Source organism: Stenella coeruleoalba (genome assembly GCF_951394435.1).
Source record: "Stenella coeruleoalba genome assembly, chromosome: X".
In the NCBI taxonomy this organism is placed as follows: domain Eukaryota; kingdom Metazoa; phylum Chordata; class Mammalia; order Artiodactyla; family Delphinidae; genus Stenella; species Stenella coeruleoalba.
In genome coordinates, this window is record NC_137152.1 from 99,933,204 (window position 1) to 99,955,285 (window position 22,082).

General features: G+C 40.1%; 1 protein-coding gene across 1 annotated transcript in view; it reads left to right on the forward strand.

The window, feature by feature from the left end:
* Positions 1-22,082, forward strand: part of GRIA3 (glutamate ionotropic receptor AMPA type subunit 3) — a 289,448-nt gene that overhangs the window by 119,822 nt on the left and 147,544 nt on the right. The window contains exon 4 of the mRNA XM_079910123.1: positions 21,380-21,567. Within this exon, the coding sequence (XP_079766249.1) occupies positions 21,380-21,567 (188 nt within the window). The remainder of the gene's footprint in view (positions 1-21,379; positions 21,568-22,082) is intronic.

Sequence of the window (22,082 nt, forward strand, 5' to 3'; positions counted from 1 at the left end):
GCACAGGCTCCAGACGCGCAGGCTCAGCGGCCATGGCTCACGGGCCCAGCCGTTCCGCGGCATGTGGGATCTTCCCGGACCGGGGCACGACCCCGTGTCCCCTGCACCGGCAGGCAGACTCTCAACCACTGAGCCACCAGGGAAGCCCGAGAGTCTGCATTTTTAACAAGCAGCCTTGGTGATGACCAGTGTTGCTATCCATGGACCATACTTTATGCTGCAAAGGTGTCAGTACAGCATCTTTAGGATCTTCTATCATCAATATGCTCATCCAGGGGCCACACTTTAAGTAGCAAGAACACATACCATCTTCTGAATGAGCTACACCCAACTGTGCTGTTTGGAGAAAGAGATTGTGACCCCTCTTCTTAGCAGTTAACGATAGCATCCTTTTATATGGAGGCTAAAAACATCCTTTAGTGTAACCAGAGCTGTGCAGAGGGTGTGGCAAATCTGGACCTTGGCATAGACTATTTTTCTTGGGAGCCGGGTTACTTGAATAAGCCTTCCCGGGCACCCGCCCTGCTTCCTGAAGCCAACTGTGCAGGCCAAACTTATTTTGGGTCCAGCCACTCCGTTCATAGCATCCACTTTCACAGTGGCTCTGGATGGCTGCTACTGCCCCATCACTCATGCTGTGATCTGCATCAGTGGTTAAGACAACAGAAACAGCTCCATCATCAAAGGCACAATCCATTTATTTCACGCTGAAGAAAACAATCTTCTATCCAAGTGGGGCCAGCTAAGTTCTGGGCAGTTGCCATAGCTTTAAGGTTATAGGAAATATGCCTTTTGCTCTATTTAGCTCCTCAGTGGAGAGCAATGTACCCCTTGAGGAGGCACCAGATGTCGTTAGCGCATCAATGCCATGCTGGACAGAGCATGTCCATTTCTCCTCTGAGGCACAAGTTGTATAACTCCTGGGGTTGTTAAAACAAAAATTAGCTGGAGAAATTCACCGCCTTGTTTCTCCCTCTCCCAAAGTAATTCCTAAACCCTTTCCCCTTCAGCATTGCTGCTGATTGTCTTCTTTGCTCAAAATAAACCTTAAAGAATATTTGTATTCGGCTTAAGGGGTGCTCTGTTACATTGATATTTCCAGAGCTAAACACTGCAGATGGGAAGGTTCCCCTAAGAAGATTCCAGAGCATTATGATGATGTGGTTTGATCCAAAATATAATCATGTTTTATGGCCTAAGGGGCTTGTCAAACAGTGTTTTAAAAACACGCTGGCAAATTTAAGAAGGTTTTAAAAGTAGGCCTACTTGAGGATCCAGAACGGTCCCACACCTACACTCCCTGGTGGCTGCATGGGCACGAGTCTTGCTGGACTGGCCCATTGCTGGCTCTGGTGGAGTCTCCCAGCTAAAGAAATGTTTATCATTAAGTGTTTCCCTCTTGTCCACTGCCAGTGCCCTCCTAAGCTGGTTACTTACCTCTTCTGGAGAGTTTAATAAATACTTTCATCTGCACAGAACTCTAAAACTCCACTTTTCCTTCCAAATGATATGTAAGACCTAGCACACTAGCCAGTGGGATCAAATTCCCAGCCAAGAGGAACTCACTTAGCCATTTTGATATGTTCTGTCACCGAGCACTTTGCCTAAATGAACACAGAAGCTTTCTGGGCATGGTTGACTAGTCCCTCCACTAACCCAATCATTTAATGACTAGCTACATGGCTCCTAATTAGATTTATTTTATTCAAATAAATTTTTAGCCGTTGCAATTCCCCAACAGTTCATGACTAGGGTAGGCATCGTAACTCTAAGTGATTCAGGACTCTCCCTCTGTAAACCTCCCAGATTCTAGTTTGCTGAAGCACTCCTAAATTCAGTCATAGCCATATGCTTGTCCTTTGCAACTAGTTAACAGTTGGGTAGATCTTGTGGCTAAATGAAGCCACAAGGCCATGACTTTGATGTCTTCTTGGGCCAATTAGCTTTCCTCTAGTCCACAGGTCCAGACTTTTTCCTCCATCTTGGCCAGGCAACGTTCTTAGTAATCTGTACCATCGGTGGCAAAGGAGGCTGGGCCCAATAGTGGAGCTGACTTTGTTTACATCTCTTTGCTTTATGCTCATAGCTGTAGCCAAAGGATCAACTTCCAAGTGAAACACTAATTAGGAACCATGAGGGTAAGTGAGCAGAAATGTTTAGAAAGAAGTTTTCTCTATCTGTCCCTCTTTCAGGTTATCTTTCCTTTTCTATCAGTCCTAGCCTCCAATTGCCTATTATCAGAATAGAATGTTCTTGATCTACCTTCCAAACTGTCTGACAGTACCTATTTATACAATCCTAAGGAATCCCTCAAAATAGAATATTGAAGAAACTGAGTCCCAGAATGGGAAAGGAACAACCACATGCTCATCCAATTTAATAAGCCTCTCAAGGCTTTCTTAGAAGATAAATCCTAGATTGCAAGCAAGTTGAAACGTTTATAATACCTCCTCTGAACTTTATCCTATGGGCAAAGAAAAACTTTTGAAGATTTTTGAGAACGAGCATGGCTATTACATAATCAAGAGTGAGAAGGTTAAAGCCGGTCTTAGTGAGCAGCTTGGATATAAGGGGAAGGACTGTTGCAGTAGCCCAAGAAAATACCAATAATTACTTCAAAATAACTGGTAGTAATGGGAATGTAAAGAAGGGGGAAGACACAGAAAGGATGAACTAATTTGACTTCATGTTTGCCTAGGGCAATGGAAGAGTCAAAGATAATGCTCAGATTTGATAACTGGGAAATTTGACAGAAATAGGGAAATCAGGAAAAAACAGCTGCTTTGGAGGCAGAGGGCATCTGAGACAGAGTGAGAAATAAGGACACAAGCAGTGATAAAACCCACCCAGTCTAGTAACTCCAGCTCTGCTCCCAAGGTGGTGATTAACTGATGAGAGATATGCCATTATCCAGAGAACTCTGACTGTGTTTCTGTTAAGCATTCACTTACGGTTGACTGCACAGCATGCATCCTAGTGGGCCTGAAAAGTCCTGGGGTGCCTTCTGGTAGTTATACAGCAATGTGTTCTAGAGTCCTCCCTGTCACGGAGAAACATTTAGAAAAATGAATGATTTCATCTTTCCTGGGCAACTACACATATCAGAGTAATTTCAGCCACTGATGAGGAAAAAAAAGAATATGAGCTTCGAAGCCAAACCTGGGTGTAGATCCCAGCTCCGAAATTTACTAGTTATGTGCTTTTATTCATAAACCTGTACCTCTCTGAGACTCAATTTCCTCATCTGTTAATTGGGGATAACTACCTATGCTTAGGGTTGTTGGGAGGATTAAATGTAATAATGTGTATAAATGCCTTAGCACAGTGCCCAGTCCAAAGTAGGCATTCAATGAATGCCTTTATACTTTATACTTCTGTCCCAAACTTGACAGTGGAAGGAAAGGGGGTTTAACATAAAATATGAGTAATGAGAATGAAAAATTTATACATAACAGTACAAAAAAACTCTATTATTCCAACAATGATTTAAAGGTGTCACACCATAACCCCTGAGAGACAATGGTCACCCCCTGTTGCCTAAGTTTCTCAGGCTAATAGAGGAGGGTTGTGAGAGCTTGGGACCTTCATTTCCCTCCATCTCAATCAGGAGATCTGTTTGGTGAGATATGTTTTGAGCCGAGTCTTCCTTTTTTTTTTCCTTTGCAACAATGCTCTTTATTGCTGTATTTTTTAAATTAATTTTTATTGGATTATAGTTGATTTACAATGTTGTGTTAGTTTCTGCTGTACAGCAAAGTGAATCAGTTATACACATACATATATCCACTCTTTTTTAGATTCTTTTCCCATATAGGTCATTACAGGGTATTGAGTAGAGCTCCCTGTGCTATACAGTAGGGTCTTATTAGTTATCTATTTCATATATAGTAGCGTGTATACTTGAGCTGAGTCTTAATGAATGAGGAGAGGTTTATGTTATGGGAGGGAGCCTTTTCTAGGTGTCAAGGGCAGCCAGAGTTAATCACTGGAGACTGAAGATGCTGGAGAGGGCTGTGCCCTGACGAGGATGAGCTAAGCCATGCGTTTGAAGCCTGTATAGATTAGAGTGGGCCCCGGTAGCAAATGGGAGTCCCAGCTAGATTTGAGGAGGAAGATGTGCTCTAATACACAAACTTACTTGTGGAATCTTGGGCTCCCCTATGCAAAAGTATTGAAGGAATGAGCAGAGCCCTTAAGGAAGTCACAGAAGTCTTGTAGGCAAATCTACAAGGGATATTCATAATGATTTTCCTGTTGGCTTTTTTTTTTTTTTTTTTGCGGTACGCGGGCCACCCACCGCTGTGGCCTCTCCCGCTGCGGAGCACAGGCTCCGGACGCGCAGGCTCAGCGGCCATGGCTCACGGGCCCAGCCGCTCCGCGGCATGTGGGATCCTCCCGGACCAGGGCACGAATCCGTGTCCCCTGCATCGGCAGGCGGACTCCCAACCACCGCGCCACCAGGGAAGCCCTTCCTGTTGGATTTTTACTTTTACTCAATACCAAAACGAATCTTTATCCAGAAAACACAACTGAAACATCATTCTACATTAATATTGAAAGTTAAAACACGAAAAGCATTGTGGTTATATTCAAGTTGAGATCTACCCCCGGGTAAACCATTTTCTCTCTCTGGACTTCAGTTTCTCATTTCTACAATGCAGAGATTGGGACCATCACTAAATTGTGGCTCTCGTGTTTGAGAATTCTAAGAGACTCACGAGAATTCTGGACACCTGAGACAACCTAACTTCTTTGCAGCTTAGGCAAGATTCAGTCACTCTTCCTGGAGCCCAAGGCCTGCACAACATGAAACATTAGCCTGTAAGCCTCTCCATACTTCTGAATCCACTCTCATATCCCCACTGGAAAAAACGCAATTTAAAGAAAACAACTAATTAAAATGAGTTGATCTTGGTGATGTCTTTAGATGTGTGTTTCCTTTTTTAGTATGGGGGAAGGCGTATGAAAATTCTTAACCTACCTTGTAAGTTTTGCACATCCCACTTTGTATGTTTCCCAAACAGTTTTTAGACTACAGTATTAAGTCAAAGGAAACTTTTTTCCTCAAGGGAAAAGTGTGTTCTCCATTGTCCTCAGGACTGTATATTTCACCCCTCTGTTTCCTCCAGGCTAAAGCTTGACCTTAATATTACCTTTGACAGTATCAAGATCAAGAAGCCTCAGCGCTCCAGCAGGCAGAATAAGCCACAGTCGTTTGCAGTCAGATCCAGACCCCTTTAATCTTTGACATAAACTCACCCCCACTTTCCGCGGCCTTTCTTTATTTCTGTTAGTCATCATCCACACCTCCCCCTCCCCGAAGCTCAGAAATGTTAAGAGGTTTGGTTTGGCCTTGCTTTCTCAAAATTGAGAATACTGAAGAATGTTTCCAGATAAGTTACTTTCGTGATATGAAGCCTTTTGCTTAATGGAAAGCAAGCACATATTTTCTGAACTCAAGTCCCAGCTGGGTCAATTCACTTTACTACTCTATACACACAGGCCACCATGTAAATACTGTGTACAAAGGGAAGCCCAGGATGTGAAAGCTCAATGCAAAATACACCCACTTCTGGGAACCGACTCGCAGTTCTCCCCTGCTGAAGGAGGGGTAGCAGGGTGAGGAACCATCTTCATAATCGTGGCCACTAGGTTCTATTCGGAATAAATCAGACCTGGGAAGAAGGTAAAATGTGGCTGACTGGTAGCACTTCTTCCCCCGACCTGTAAGTGGGGCCCCTTTTTAATCATGCATAAAGCCTTCTCCCCACCACCACACAACCAGGGCTGGCAAGTGCATTCTTTGCTTGAGATCTGCAGCCAGCTGTCTCTTCCAGGTGCCCGTAAAGTGCCTGCTGACACCCAGACTGCTCACTACTTGCTTGGCTGGCAGGTTCGGTCATGTGATCTGTGCTGAAAATTACTGATTTCAAGGGGATTAAAAGCCAAGTGAGGAAATGTTATATAAGAAACCCCATTAATGGGCATGATCAATCATCCCATGACATCTATTAACTGTGCAGCAGTCCACAGAGCAACTTTGAGATGACTCGTACCCTCTGTGAGTTTGCATTGCAGGTAGTCTATTCCAGGACAATTATCTACATACCAAACAGAAACGCGAAGAAACTGTACCCAAGCACTGCAGTAGCCCCTTTCATCCAAACTCCAGTTGCTCTCAGTTGTTTTTATTCTTTACTTTTTTATATCAGACGCTGTGTGGTTGAGGATCAAAAGGCTTGCCTCTTCTGCTTTTCCCAGACCTTAAGCAAATCTACTCCAGCCAGTCTTTTAAATTTCCTTTCAGCTGACAATACAAAGCAAATTTACTTTCACTCAACGACACTGACATAACTATTTGGGTATACTTTCTCAGCTTATGGTGTGGAGAATGGGGCCACATAATTCACCAGCAGGGAGACAAAGTTCATAATGAAGAACTGGATGAAAAAGAAAAATGGAAAAGGCAGGATTACATGCACAGCTAGCTTCAGGGCCAACTTTAAACTTGACAAGTAGTTGGAAGTTGCCTCCTCTGTGGGATATTTGGAATCAGGAATACCTCAAGCTGCCAAACAATACTTGCCTACCTACTGTAGTCTACAATTTCTTCCATTACAGTTGCCCTTTTGCTTTAAGGCTTTGATCCTAATTTAAAGCATAAATTCTTCATGGAGGGGATCACAATGGAAGCTTTAATCAGTCATGGACAGTCTAGTATGAGTAAAGGGTTGGATTTGGAATAATGGAGGATTTGTATTGGGGGAAAGGAAAAGGACACAGAACTGGGACACTGGGGGCACTTTCTGTTCACTGACTCTACAAATTAGCTAAAGTCCCATCCTAATAATGCCGCTGCAAGGAAGAGAAGATTTGCAGAGGGTCAGCTCTTAATTAAAGGGGAACTTAAACAAACACAATTATGAGGAATGAAGACCTCAGGGAAATCTTAGTTTGCCATGGGTAAATTGGGCTGGGTGTGGATGAATATTTGTTTTTTATCCTGTTCCATAAAATTCACAGACTGACATCCACATGCAAACACAGAGGGTTTCTTGATCTTCCATCTCAAACTCCTCACACACAGAAGAGTTTCTGCACTAGCACGTCAAATTTAGACAATCACTATATTGATTTTTGTGGAAAACAAATATGTTTAAAACAAGTTAAAACAAAAACAAAACAAACAAAATGTGGATTCAAATGTGCTATGGGAATCTTTCCGTGAATTCTTTTTAAAGAAAAGTACATTTTGTAATAGGAATAATTGTATCCTGAAGTATTGCATTTGAGTTTAGGTTTTTTAAATATCAGGTTTTTTAGATGTGGCAAAATATAACACAAAATAACTGAATTGGACTCATTATCTCTCTCTTTCCTCTGCCTCTTTTTGTGCTCTTCACTGTATCTCAGCAGTCACCTTCAGATTCCATATGTAGCTTCTGCCAATCACTTACCTTGCCACAATACACGAGAGAAATTTGTCTGAAATTCCATGGAGACCAAAGCAGTTGCAAGAAATGGAGAGAGTGGTTTGCATAGGGTTTGGGTTCAAAGCCCAGGTGAGCACTAGAATAAGATCAGGAGAGGAATTTGCATTTGCCTCCTTTCATCTCACATAATTTTTTGATGAATAAGAATATTAATTTCATAAAATGTCAAACTTCTGTTAATTACAGTATATCACAAACAACATTAAATGTTAAAAAAACTGAATTAGGGCTTCCCTGGTGGCGCAGTGGTTGAGAGTCCGCCTGCCGATGCAGGGGACACGGGTTCGTGCCCTGGTCCGGGAGGGTCCCACATGCCGTGGAACGGCTGGTCCCGCTAGCCATGGCCGCTGAGCCTGCGCGTCCGGAGCCTGTGCTCCACGACGGGAGAGGCCGCAGCAGTGAGAGGCCCGCGTACCGAAAAAAAAAAAAAAAAAAACTGAATTAAAATATATGTGACATATATTACAGACAATATCATGAATATATAAAGACTCTTACAAATCAATAAGACACATATATTCTAACATCACAATAGAAATCTGAATGAAGGAAATAAATGGGAAATTCTCAAAATAAGGCATAAATATGGACACAGAAATGAAAAAAGTCACGAACTTTACTAATAATAAAGGAAATGCTAACAAAAAAGAATCTTTTTATATTCCCCTATCAAATGGGCAAATATATTATTCAATGCTAGGCAGGGGGCAGAGAGACAAGTACTCTCATATTCTGCTGATGGGAACATGAAGTGGTACAACCTTTCTGGAGGGCAAATTGGCAATGTATATCAAAAGCCTTGAAAACGTTCACAAATGTTTGGCCTGACATTCCTACCTCTAGACATTTATCCTATGGAAGTAATTAGAGATGCTGTATGTCTGTTGTCATCACAGCATCACTCAATAGGTAGAGATTAGAAACAGTTGAAATGTTCATGTTGGGAAATGGCTAAATAAATTATAGTGTGTCTACCAGGGAGAGGGTGGTGGTGGTGAGATGAATTGGGAGACCGTGACTGACACATATACACTAATATATATATATATAATATATAACTAATAAGAACCTGCTGTATAAAAATAAAATAAAAATTTAAAAAAAACAAAAATAAAATAAACACAATTACCTATAACAGTCTTCAACAAAGGATTCTGAAAGCTGTAATTATATAGTTAAGTACACTTGGAACTTTCCTGCATATTATGTGCATGTTATAAAAAAAATTACAGTATGTCTGATGGATGGAATATTGTGTAGCCATTAAAATCACATTCAAAAACATTTAATAACATAAGAAAATGTCCAAGATATAATGTTAAATTTTTTAAAAATAGGACACAAATTGTTCAATCCATTTTACTAAAATAAAAAACTGTGCAGTATATTTATTTTAAATAGAATGGAAAGAAATACATCAAATGTTAACAGTGGTTATCCCTGAGCAAGAGTCACCCATACTTTTTTTTTTCATTTTTGTGTCTTCTCAAATGTCCAAAATGAGCACATGTGGATTTTGTACTTAGAAAAACACAGATGCTACCTCAGAAGAAGAAAGACATTTGCAAAGTGCTTTGAGTCCATTAGAGTCTGCTTCCCACACAATGTTCCCAGGTTCCTCATCTACCACAGTAAAAAGCAATTTGTAACCCTGGCCTGAGGCTTCCCCCTAGACTCTGTGCCTTTGTCTGCTTATTTCTGGATGGTATATAGCCCTTCTTGAATCATGCTTTTCTTACCCAGAACTTTACTGCCAGTCATGAAGGACACCTAAGTAAAGAGACCTGCTTCCATAAACCTCATTTGTATTGGGTAGCCATTACAATAGGTCAGTGGTTCTCAACTCTGACTGTACATGGGAATCACCCAAGGAGTTCAAAATAAAGCAAAACAAAGCCAGAAATCACTTTCAGTGATACCGATTTAATTGGTCCAGGGTGAAGCTTGGACATCAATATTTTAAAGCTCCCAAGGTGATTATAATGTACAACCAGAGTTGAGAAACACAGAGGTAAGTGAAGATACAGAAAAAGAGAGTAATGCTTTCTTCAGCTGGATTCAGTTGAGCAAGATAGGAAGGACTGACACTGACCCGTGGAGGATCTTTCACAGCACTGGCCCTGAAATACCCACAAGGTATCAGCTGTTCATCTGTTAATGCCATAGCCTAGAGATCATAAAGCACATCACCAACTTTGACATTCATTATCTGAATGACACCAGGAGATGGGCAGACCCCAAAACGATGCGAAACGTCCTCTTTTCCTTTCCTTCCAAACTCACTTGTGTTAAGGCCACCACTAAAAGGCAACTGTGTTAGCTGGAGGGGTAACACAATAAGCCACTAGCCATTCTTACGCCGGCACCTAGAAGAGGACAGAATGCTGAGAGAATGGGACATAGGACAAGGAAGTTTTGATGTGGGGAAGGAGGAAAGAAAAAGCCAGAAGTGGTGGTGATAGGTCCAGTTGGGGTATTGGGTAGACAGGGAACATCAGGTTCTTGTGTGGCATCAAGAAGATGAAAGGGCTCTGTCCACTTCGTAACACTGCCAAGGGCATCCTGAAATGAGACCCATAAAGTAGGCTTAGCAGCATCACATACTTGAAAGAGCACTAAATTGGAAGTGAAGAGACTTGCTTCCAGGGCCAGGTCTAGGGTGAGGCAAGTGAGGATACATTTGCACAACCCTGAGAAAGTGCCTTCTTGGGGGGTGGGGGTAGTGAGGATATGTTGGTCAAAGGGTACAAAGTTTCAGTTTTGCAAGATGAAGAAGTTCTGGAGATCTAAGGTACAGCATGGTGTACATTAACTACAGTTAACAATACTTTGTTATTGTTAACAATACAAAATTCTGTAGGACTTCTCTGAGTCATCTGTAAGAGTCCGTCTAGCCGTAATGCTGTGATTCTATGACTAAAACATGCAAACCACAAGAATTTATATGGGTCATTTTGAGCCTCTCTTTTTCAACCTGCAAATACTGAAAAGGCAGTTTCTATCACAGGCCAATGGGACAAATATTGAATTACCCTCTGGAAAAGATCAATTTCCCTCTCTAGAACATTTTGAGAGGGTCACCAATCCCTCTGGGGGCTTTATGGAAGATTCCAAGAATTCTAGTCAGGCACAGAATGCTATAAATGCCAGCACTCCTGTGGAGCCCATTTGTCAATATCAGAGACCCCCCATCATGTGGGGACTGCTAGAGACCCTGTCAGAAGTACAGATGGTGTGGCTCAGAGAGACCTGGTACAGGTTCATGAGGAACAACAGCTGTTGCTAGCCCTTGCTGGAAGACATAAAGCAGAAAGGAGAAAATTATCCTCAGCTATATTTCCTTGGGTGTCTTCGTTACCAACATCCATATGTCTATATCCTATTTCTTATTCTTCTGTGTTTTCAGATCAAATACTAAATTTCTTCAGCATAGAGCAGCTTTTCATTTTGTTTGTACATTGAACAAAATCCTGGCCTTTGTTCCCCCTGTGAAAATGATTTTGACAATTGTAGATTTGAGATTTTGGGGTTTTTTGGTATCCGCTGTCATTCCTGTCATGAGGTCAACCTAACAGTCACAGATTGAATTCCTTAGGAGTAGGTTCTGAGATGGAAATTTGCATGCAAAATTTTACTGGGGAATACTCTCATTAAAAACACTTGTGGGAACCAACAAGGACCTACTGTGTAACACACGGAACTCTATTCAATATTCTGTAATAACCTATATGGGGAAAGAATCTGAAAAAGAATGAATACATGAATATGTATAACTGAGTCACTTTGCCATACACCTTTAACTAACACAACATTGTAAGTAAACTATACTCCAATAAAATCAAAATTAAAAAAAAAAACACACTTGTGGGAGGAAAAGAAGGAAGCAAGTTTGGGCAGAAGGAGAAGATGGTGCAGTCCTAACAAGACCTCAACCTACCCTTCAGGGAGCCCTGAAGTTGGGATGGTCCATTAGAGTTACCCCATTTGGAGTGAAGAGGTTATGCCTCGATTCCCCATAACAACCAGTCACTGGATGCAGGCTTCCCTGGGAAGGGAGTATTACTCTAAGCTAGGCAGCTCTCCTCGGCCAACAACTTTCCCAGAAGCTGAAGGAATAAGTCCTTTGGTGCTGAAGGGGAATCTGGGTGGTACAGCACAGCATCCCGACACTAGCCATCACCAATATGGCCTCCTTGTTTAGCAAGAGTAGCCCAACAACCAGTCCAGCATGATTGGATTGGTCATAGCTGTGGCCCAACACTTCATCCATAATCACCTTGCCACTCCTCTATTGTCATGTTCCTATGTTATCTTGGTTGAATGCAGATGACAATCTAGCGTTCACCCAGTTACCTATGTGGTAACTCCCATTCTTTAAACTGAAAAAGAAACAGAAGTTGGACAGCAGCAGTGGTTTGGAGTCAGACTGAGAGAATTCGCTGCTCAAATAAAAGTAGCTTTCAGTATTGCAAAGCTGGGCGCATGAAAGCTCACACAGAGTAAGGGACGATTCTGAAGCTGCTAAAGCAGCAGGCTTATTTTTCACAAAGCCAAGGCTTTGTTACACACCTCACCTTCTACAAGCACCAGCGCCTGCTTCTGCTCTGCCTCCAGAGTCAAACTTTTTTCTTTTTTTTCCTCCCTCACACTCATATTACTCTCTTTGGTCAGCTGTAACAGGAAACAGTCAAACTATAATAAATTAGGTATGAAAACAAATGAAAGCGCTTTTCTCTGTGGATTGCTCACTGACATGTACTGAACCGAGGTGACCATTTCTCCCCAGCGTTCTTGAGTACACAGCCACATGCCCTAGCAGACACAGAGAAACTCTTCATGGTAAGAAGATACTGCAGCGTCAAGCTACAGTTCTGACTTGCTCAGAAATGCCCAGAAGGCCCCAGACCCAAGCTCATTAAGAAATCAGTATGCTTTTTCTATTTAATTTTTGAATAGGTAATACATCTACATGGTTCAAAGAACAAAAGTATAAAAAGATCTATAAAATCAGTGTTTATTAAGAGGCCTCGCCTTTGTGGCAGCAGGCAGCATAAAGAGGCAACACTCATTTGTCATCCATGTCTTCCAGGAGCTTACACGCTGAGAGGACAGCATGAGTTGTATTTTTTAATCTTTACTGCTTTTGTACTTACAGAAAATAATACCTGCTTCTTGTAAAAAATGAAAAAAAAACCAAACATTACATAAATAAATGACAGTGCAAGTAGAAGTTCTTGGTAATTCTACACCTCCGAGGTAACTACTGACAATTCCTTCAATTTTTTTTCTATACACATACAAGTGTGTATTCTTTTTACAAAAATGGAACTACACTATAAATGTTATTTTGCAGCTTTTTTCTAACAGTATATTGAAAAAATGTTTTCTTTTGTTATATAGAGATTGAACTATCTTTTTAACAGTAGCATAGTATTCCATGTATATATGCTATAATTTATTTATCCAGTTCTATTTTGAATTTTTAAATGTCTGTTGTACAATTCTTCAAATTGGTTTCTCCACTGCTTGTAACTGATTTACCTTGACTTTACTCATCTCTGGAGAATTTATGACTAGTCAGTAATGGAAGCTTCGTGGAAGAGGCATCCACAAAGGTCTCTAGGTAGTAGGAGATGTCAGGAAAAGGGACAGACAGGTGTAATTGCCTTGAGTAGGTAACAATGAGAGCAGTGCATAAGTGGGAAAGACCGTCTACCAGATTTGAGCAAATGTGAAAATAGGGGAGAAATGGAGACAGGGCTGGGGTGAAGGGTTTTAAAAACAAGGGAGATAAAAGCAGGTTGGAATGGAATGAGTCTTGATACATGGATGGTGGGTTGTTATAGAGCAAAGGTTTTATGAAGAGAATTAACATGCTTTAGCTGAATCCAAGCTTGAAATTGATTAACAATATAATGTGGCTATTTAGAAGTATTAGCAATCCTAGGCTGCTAAAATAACAGCACCTATCCAAAGCAAGCAATAACCAACACTGGTTAAATCACATGTAAATTATCAGGATCAATAAAATATTGACAGATGTCCATAGGAGAGAGACAGAACAGCAAGGGAACCTATTATCATGTCATGAACTAATTGTTGAAGGACTGGGACATTTTTAGCCTGAAGAAAAGAAAGATAATGGGAGATAGGCATATGCTGTTTTTAAAAATGTGAAGGACTGTCACATGGAAAAGGGGTTAAATTTGTCTCTTTGGTTCCAAAATGGTAGAAGAGGACTAACAAGCAGAGATTACAACAATGTAGGTTTTGACTCAACAGACAAAAACTTGTATTTTGCTAAAGGGTGTTTTTTTTTTTATTTAACAAATTTATTGGAGTAAAATTGCTTTACATTGTTGTGTTAGTTGCTGCTGTATAACAAAGTGAATCAGCTATACGTATACATATATCCCCATATCCCCTCCCTCTTGCATCTCCCTCCCACCCTCCCTATCCCACCCCTCTAGGTGGTCACAAAGCACCGACCTGATCTCCCTGTGCTATGCAGCTGCTTCCCACTAGCTATCTGTTTTACATTTGGTAGTGTATATATGTCCATGCCACTCTCTCACTTTGTCCCAGCTTACCCTTCCCCCTCCCGGTGTCCTCAAGTCCATTTTCTACGTCTCTGTCTTTATTCCTGTCCTGTCCCTAGGTTCTTCAGAACCTTTTTTTTTTGATTCCATATATATGTGTTAGCATACAGTATTTGCTTTTCTCTTTCTGACTTACTTCACTCTGTATGAAGGTCTCTAGGTCCATCCACTTCACTACAAATAACTCAGTTTCGTTACTTTTTATGGCGGAGTAATATTCCATTGTATATATGTGCCACATCTTCTTTATCCATTCATCTGTTGATGGACACTAAGGTTGCTTCCATGCCCTGGCTACTGTAAATAGAGCTGAAATGAACACTGTAGTACATGACTCTTTTTGAATTATGGTTTTCTTAGGGTATATGCCCAGTAGTGGGATTGCTGGGTCGCATGGGAGCTCTATTTTTAGTTTTTTAAGGAACGTCCATACTGTTCTCCATAGTGGCTGTATCGATTTACATTCCCACCAACAGTGCAAAAGGGTTCCCTTTTCTCCACACCCTCTCGAGCATTTATTGTTTGTAGATTTTTTGATGATGGCCATTCTGACTGACGTGAGGTGATATCTCATTGTAGTTCTGATTTGCATTTCTCTAATGATTAGTGATGTTGAGCATCCTTTCATGTGTTTGTTGGCAACCTGTATATCTTCTTTGGAGAAATGTCTATTTAGGTCTTCTGCCCATTTTTGTATTGGGTTGTTTGTTTTTTTGATATTGAGCTGCATGAGCTGCTTGTATATTTTGGAGATTAATCCTTTGTCAGTTGTTTTGTTTGAAAATATTTTCTCCCATTCTGAGGGTTATCTTTTCATCTTGTTTATGGTTTCCTTTGCTGTGCAAAAGCTTTTAAGTTTCATTAGGTCCCATTTGTTCATTTTTGTTTTTATTTCCATTTCTCTAGGAGGTGGGTCAAAAACGATCTGGCTGTGATTTATGTCATAGAGTGTTCTGCCTATGTTTTCCTCTAAGAGTTTGATAGTGTCTGGCCTTACATTTAGGTCTTTAATCCATTTTGAGTTTTTTTATATGTATGGTATTAGGGAGGGTTCTAATTTCATTCTTTTACATGTAGCTGTCCAGTTTTCCCAGCACCACTTCTTGAAGAGGCTGTCTTTTCTCCATTGTGTATTATTGCCTCCTTTATCAAAGATAAGGTGACCCTATGTGTGTGGGTTTATCTCTGGCCTTTCTATCCTGTTCCATTGCTCTATATTTCTGCTTTGGTGCCAGTACCATACTGTCTTGATTACTGTAGCTTTGTAGTATACTCTGAAGTCAGGGAGCCTGATTCCTCCAGCTCCATTTTTCTTTCTAAGAATTGCTTTGGCAATTCGGGGTCTTTTGTGTTTCCATACAAATTGTGAAATTTTTTGTTCTAGTTCTGTAAAAACTGCCATTGGTAGTTTGATAGGGATTGAACTGAATCTGTAGATTGCTTTGGGTAGTAGAGTCATTTTCACAATGTTGATTCTTCCAATCCAAGAATATGGTATATCTCTCCATCTGTTTGTATCATTTTTAATTTCTTTCATCAGTGTCTTATAGTTTTCTGCATACAGGTCTTTTGTCTCCTTAGGTAGGTTTACTCCTAGATATTTTATTCTTTTTGTTGCAATGGTAAATGAGAGTGTTTTCTTAATTTCACTTTCAGATTTTTCATCATTAGTGTATAGGAATGCCAGAGACTTTTGTGCATTAATTTTGTATCCTGCTACTTTACCAAATTCATTGATTAGCTCTAGTAGTTTTCTGGTAGCATCTTTAGGGTTCTCTATGTATAGTACTATGTCTTCTGCAAACAGTGACAGCTTTACTTCTTTTCCGATTTGGATTCCTTTTATTTCTTTTTCTTCTCTGACTGCTGTGGCTAAAACTTCCAAAACTATGTTGAATAAGAGTGGTGAGAGTGAACAACCTTGTCTTGTTCCTGATCTTAGAGGAAATGTTTTCACCATTGAGAACGATGTTGGCTGTGGGTTTATCATATATGGCCAGTATTATGTTGAGGTAATTTCCCTCTATGCCTACTTTCTGCACGGTTTTTATCATAAATGGGTGTTGAATTTTCTCAAAAGGTTTTTCTGCATCTTTTGAGATAAATATATGGTTTCTCTCCTTCAGTTTGTTAATATAGTTTATCACATTGATTGATTTGCATATATTGAAGAATCCTTGCATTCCTGGGATAAACCTCACTTGATCATGGTGTATGATTCTTTTAATGTGCTGCTGGATTCTGTTTGCTAGTATTTTGCTGAGGATTGTTGCATCTATGTTCATCAGAGATCTTGGCCTGTAGTTTGCTTTCTTTGTGACATCTTTGTCTGGTTTTGGCATCAGGGTGATGGTGGCCTCGTAGAATGAGTTTGGGGGTGTTCCTCCCTCTACTATATTTTGGAAGATTTTGAGAAGGATAGGTGTTAGCTCTTCTGTAAATGTTTGATAGAATTCGCCTGTGAAGCCATCTGGTCCTGGGCTTTTGTTTGTTGGAAGGTGTTTAATCACAGTCTCAATTTCAGTGCTTGTGATTGGTCTGTTTATATTTTCTATTTCTTCCTAGTTCAGTCTTGGAAGGTTGTGCTTTTCTAAGAATTTGTCCATTTCTTCCAGGTTGTCCATTTTATTGGCATAGAGTAGCTTGTAGTAATCTCTTATGATCCTTTGTATTTCTGCACTGTCAGTTGTTACTTCTCCTTTTTCATGTCTAATTCTTTCGATTTGAGTCTTCTCCCTTTTCTTGAAGCCAGACTCTTTTCTTGAAGAGTCTGGCTAATGGCTTATCAATTTTGTTTATCTTCTCAAAGAACCAGGTTTTAGTTTTATTGATCTTTGCTATTGTTTCCTTGATTTCTTTTTCATTTATTTCTGATCTGATCTTTATTATTTCTTTCCTTCTGCTAACTTCGGGGTTTTTTTCATTCTTCTTTCTCTAATTGCTTTAGGTGTAAGGTTAGGTTGTTTGAGACGTTTCTTGTTTCTTGAGGTAGGAGTGTATTGCTATAAACTTCCCTCTTAGAACTGCTTTTGCTCTGTCCCATAGGTTTTGGGCTGTCATGTTTTCATTGTCATTTGTTTCGAGGTAATTTTTCATTTTCTCTTTGATTTCTTCAGTGATCTCTTGGTTATTTAGTAGTATATTGTTTAGCCTCCATGTGTTTGTATTTTTTACAGTTTTTTTCCTGTAACTGATATCTAGTCTCATAGCGTTGTTGTCGGAAAAGATACCTGATATGATTTCAATTTTCTTAAATTTACCAAGGCTTGATTTGTGATCCAAGATATGATCTATCCTGGAGAATATTCCATGAACACATGAGAAGAAAATGTGTTCTGTTGTTTTTGGATGGAATTTCCTATAAATATCAATTTAGGCCATCTTGTTTAATGTATCATTTAAAGCTCCTGTTTCCTTATTTATTTTCATTTTGGTTGATCTGTCTATTGGTGAAAGTGGGGTGTTAAAATCTCCTAGTATTACTGTGTTACTGTCAATTTCCCCTTTTATGGCTGTTAGCATTTTCCTTATGTATTGAGGTGCTCCTATGTTAGGTGCATAAATATGTACAGTTGTTATATCTTCTTGGATTGATCCCTTGATCATTATGTATGTCCTTCTTTGTCTCTTGTAATAGTCTTTATTTTAAAGTCTATTTTGTCCGATATGAGAATTGCTACTCCAGCTTTCTTTTGATTTCCACTTGCATGGAATATCGTTTTCCATCCCCTCACCTTCAGTCTGTATGTGTCCCTAGGTCTGAAGTTGGTCTCTTGTATACAGGATGTATACCGGTCTTGTTTTTGTATCCATTCAGCCAGTCTATGTCTTTTGTGCGAGCATCTAATCCATTTACATTTAATCCATTTACATTTACGGTAATTATCGATACTATGTTCCTGTGACCATTTTCTTAATTGTTTCGGGTTTGTTACTGTAGGTCTTTTCCTTCTCTTGTGTTTCCTGCCTAGAGAAGTCCCTTTAGCATTTGTTGTAAAGCTGGTTTGGTGGTGCTGAATTCTCTTAGCTTTTGCTTGTCTGTAAAGTTTTTAATTTCTCCATTGAATCTGAACGAGATCCTTGCTGGGTAGAGTAATCTTGATTGTAGGTTTTTCCCTTTCATCACTTTAAATATGTCCTGCCACTCCCTTCTGGCTTGCAGAGTTTCTGCTGAAAGATCAGCTGTTAACCTTATGGGGATTTCCTTGTGTGTTATTTGTTGTTTTTCCCTTGCTGCTTTTAATATTTTTTTCTTTGTATTTAATTTTTGATAGTTTGATTAATATGTTTCTTAGCGTGTTTCTCCTTGGATTTATCCTGTATGGGACTCTCTGTGCTTCCTGGACTTGATTGACTATTTCCTTTCCCACATTAGGGAAGTTTTCAACTATAATCTCTTCAAATATTTTCTCAGACCCTTTCTTTTTCTCTTCTTCTTCTGGGACCCCTTTAATTTGAATGTTGGTGCATTTAATGTTGTCCCAGAAGTCTCCGAGACTGTCCTCAATTCTTTTCATTCTTTTTTCTTTATTCTGCCCTGCAGCAGTTATTTCCACTATTTTATATTCCAGGCCACTTATCCGTTCTTCTGCCTCAGCTATTCTGCTATTGATTCCTTCTAGAATATTTTTAATTTCATGTATTGTGTTGTTCATCATTGTTTGTTTGCACCTTAGTTCTTGAGGTCCTTTTTAAACATTTCTTGCATTTTCTCCATTCTATTTCCAAGATTTTGGATCATCTTTACTATCATTATTCTGAATTCTTTTTCAGGTAGACTGCCTATTTCCTCTTCATTTGTTACGTCTGGTGGGTTTTTACCTTGCTTCTTCATCTACTGTGTGTTTCTGTGTCTTCTCATTTTGCTTAACTTACTGTGTTTGGGGTCTCCTTTTTGCAGGCTGCAGGTTTGTAGTTCCCATTGTTTTTGCTGTCTGCCCCCAGTGGGTAAGGTTGGTTTAGTGGGTTGTGTAGGCTTCCTGGTGGAGGGGACTAGTGCCTGTGTTCTGGTGTATGAGGCTGGATCTTGTCTTTCTGGTGGGCAGGACCACATCGTGTGGTTTGTTTAGTGGTGTCTGTGACCTTATTATGATTTTAGGCAGCCTCTCTGCTAATGGGTGGGGTTGTGTTCCTGTCTTGCTAGTTGTTTGGCCTACGGTGCCCAGCACTGGAGCTTGCTGGTCGTTGAGTGGACTGGGTCTTAGCGTTGAGTCGGAGATCTCTGGGAGAGCTCTAGCCAATTGATATTACGTGGGGCCAGGATGTCTCTGGTGTTCCTATATCCTGAATTCAGCTCTCCCACCTCAGAGGCTCAGGCCTGACACCTGGCCAGAGTATCAAGACCCTGTCAGCCACATGGCTTTTGGGAAGTCTGATGTCTTCTGCCAGCGTTCTGTCGATTTTCTGTAGGAGTTGTTCCACATGTAGATGTATTTTTGATGTATTTGTGAGGAGGAAGGTGATCTCCAAGTCTTACTCCTCCGCCATCTTGAAGGTCCTCCTAAAGGGTATTTTTTAAAGTTTAGTTTAAATATAGCAAAGATGCCCTGTGTGATTTCATTACCAGTGTTATTCAGCCAATGCTTTCTTCATAAATAGAAGTAAAATTCAACCTAGCCCTTGCTGAATTTTCATAAATTCTTAATTACTGGGATTCAAAATAATGAGGCCTCATTGCACATTTCTGAAGAAAGATTTTCAAATACTTTAATCTTTTCCTTCCTATGTTTATTTCTTAATCTCATGCTTTGGCACACCATGTGCCTTCAACTCCCACTGAAGCAGATAGCACCTTGAAAACCCACACAAAAATGTAAAGCTGAGAAATAAATATGTGTGGTTGGTTTGAAAAGAGTAAGAATTAACATTTAAAGCAATGGTAATTTACTCTGATCTGTAATTTTGAGCTCCTATGCTGAAATTGCTCATTTGGAAATTACCAAGTGCTTGGGTCTCATTTGTGATCTTCTTCCTGCATACACCCAGCACACAGAGGAGTCGTAATGACTGGCTGAGTCACTGCTGCCATCTCCTCGAAGCGTGTTCTCCAAATGTCAATACCATTTTCTATGGTGCAGTGAAGAAGATTCCCAACCATAATCTGCTTAAAGTACAGGGTGAGCCTGAGGTGGCACAGTCTGCAAAGTGTTCAGAGGGCAGCACAATCATCCTCCATTCGCTACTCCTCCAGTAGTCAAATTATTAGGCCACAGATCATTTTGGTCTTGGAAAGCATCCGCATTACCCACTCCCATTAGTCATTACCTAAATACAAATGGAAAAACAATTTAAATTCAATGGGGCAAAAGGAGCTGCTTTTGACCATATCCCAATAAAATGATGTCTATACCTGATGAAACTATACTCGGATTATGAATTCATACCAGAAGCAAAAATACAGACATGATGTAGCATTAGAGACATGAATACACTAAAAGACCAGTACATACGAAATCCTTGTGCTCTTTTGTGGTTCATACAGATATACTGTTCTTTCCAACTTCTCAAACCCTGACTCCAAAAAGGTTACCCAAAACTCAAGCATCAGATCTTTTCTCTTTCCCATGCAGCACAGATCCAGAGTGTTAGTAGTTAATAGCTGTCTGATATAAATTAACGAAAAAGGAACCAAGAATCTCTAATCAAATGAATTGAGAAAGGGGAAGAACTTAGGAAGACTTAATATGATTGAACTTTTTCATAATACTGTGAACAAAGAAACAGTATGACACCTTTGTTATAGACTGTTCTTGTCAGGTTTTCTGAGAGTTATGTTTCCTGGGAGATATAATTTACCTTGTTGGATAGTCATATCCATGTAAGGATAAGTCATATAATAATCAGCTTCTATCTCTACTAAAGCTATTTCTAATTCTGAATATTGTTGTTGTGAAGATGAAAGAAATGAGCTTCAACCGCAATAGGACAGACTGTGGCCAGAAATAAGAAAGAAGCTACTGGCATTCATTCCATAAATATTTTGATAATGCCTGTCAATGAAAACAATTAGGTACTATAATTCAGTTGTGACTGCTTAAGTACAGGCTTGATAAACACCTAGCCCGGTGCCCACAAGTTGAAGAATCTTCTTTCCTTTCAATCAGGATAGAGATGCCAACTGTCTGGAAGTTAATAAGGCTGAGGTTATGAGTAAGCCTGCTGTCCACAGTGGATAAGGTCTAAGGGGACCCAATAGACTGCACATAAAAACTCAGTAGAACCTTTAATACCTACGGAAAGATTTTTAAAAGAAAAAATAATCAATGTAGCTGTCTTCCCTTCGTTCAGGATTTTCCATCCTCCAAGCGATTATGGAAGCAGCAGTGCAAAACAACTGGCAAGTGACAGCAAGGTCTGTGGGAAACATAAAGGACGTCCAAGAATTCAGGCGCATCATTGAAGAAATGGACAGGAGGCAGGAAAAGCGATACTTGATTGACTGCGAAGTTGAAAGGATTAACACAATTTTGGAACAGGTACGTTTGAGATTTATTCCACGCCCAGCCAACCTGTTAAATCATCAACCTGAGGCAGTTCCCATATCTGCTAATAAATTAAGTAGCCAACAGATTAAACTTGCCAACAGTTTTGATAGTCTCTCTATTCCTTTTTTCCTCCCCAGTGGCTGCAGAAAAGGAGAGAAATAAAAGAAAATCTAAGCTGTTGAAAATTGCATACCATGATTAATCTGGTAGTCTCTGCAATTTAATGCTACTTATCAGATAAACACACCCTTTCACACCTCTGTTTCATAGATAGCTGTCTATTTCAAACTAAACCCCTTCCTTTCAACACCTCCCTCCCAGCAAGGAACAGACAAGGGATTAGGCAGGGCAGAAGGGTAGGGTTTTTGTTTCAGGGGCCTAGTTGCAAAGTATCAGAGCAGTATTCACTAGGTTTGAATTTGTGGGTGTTTTGGAAGAATATCGCTCTGGTTTGAAAGAGAGAGCAAGAGAGAATGAATGGGAATATGTATATATATAATTGCAGA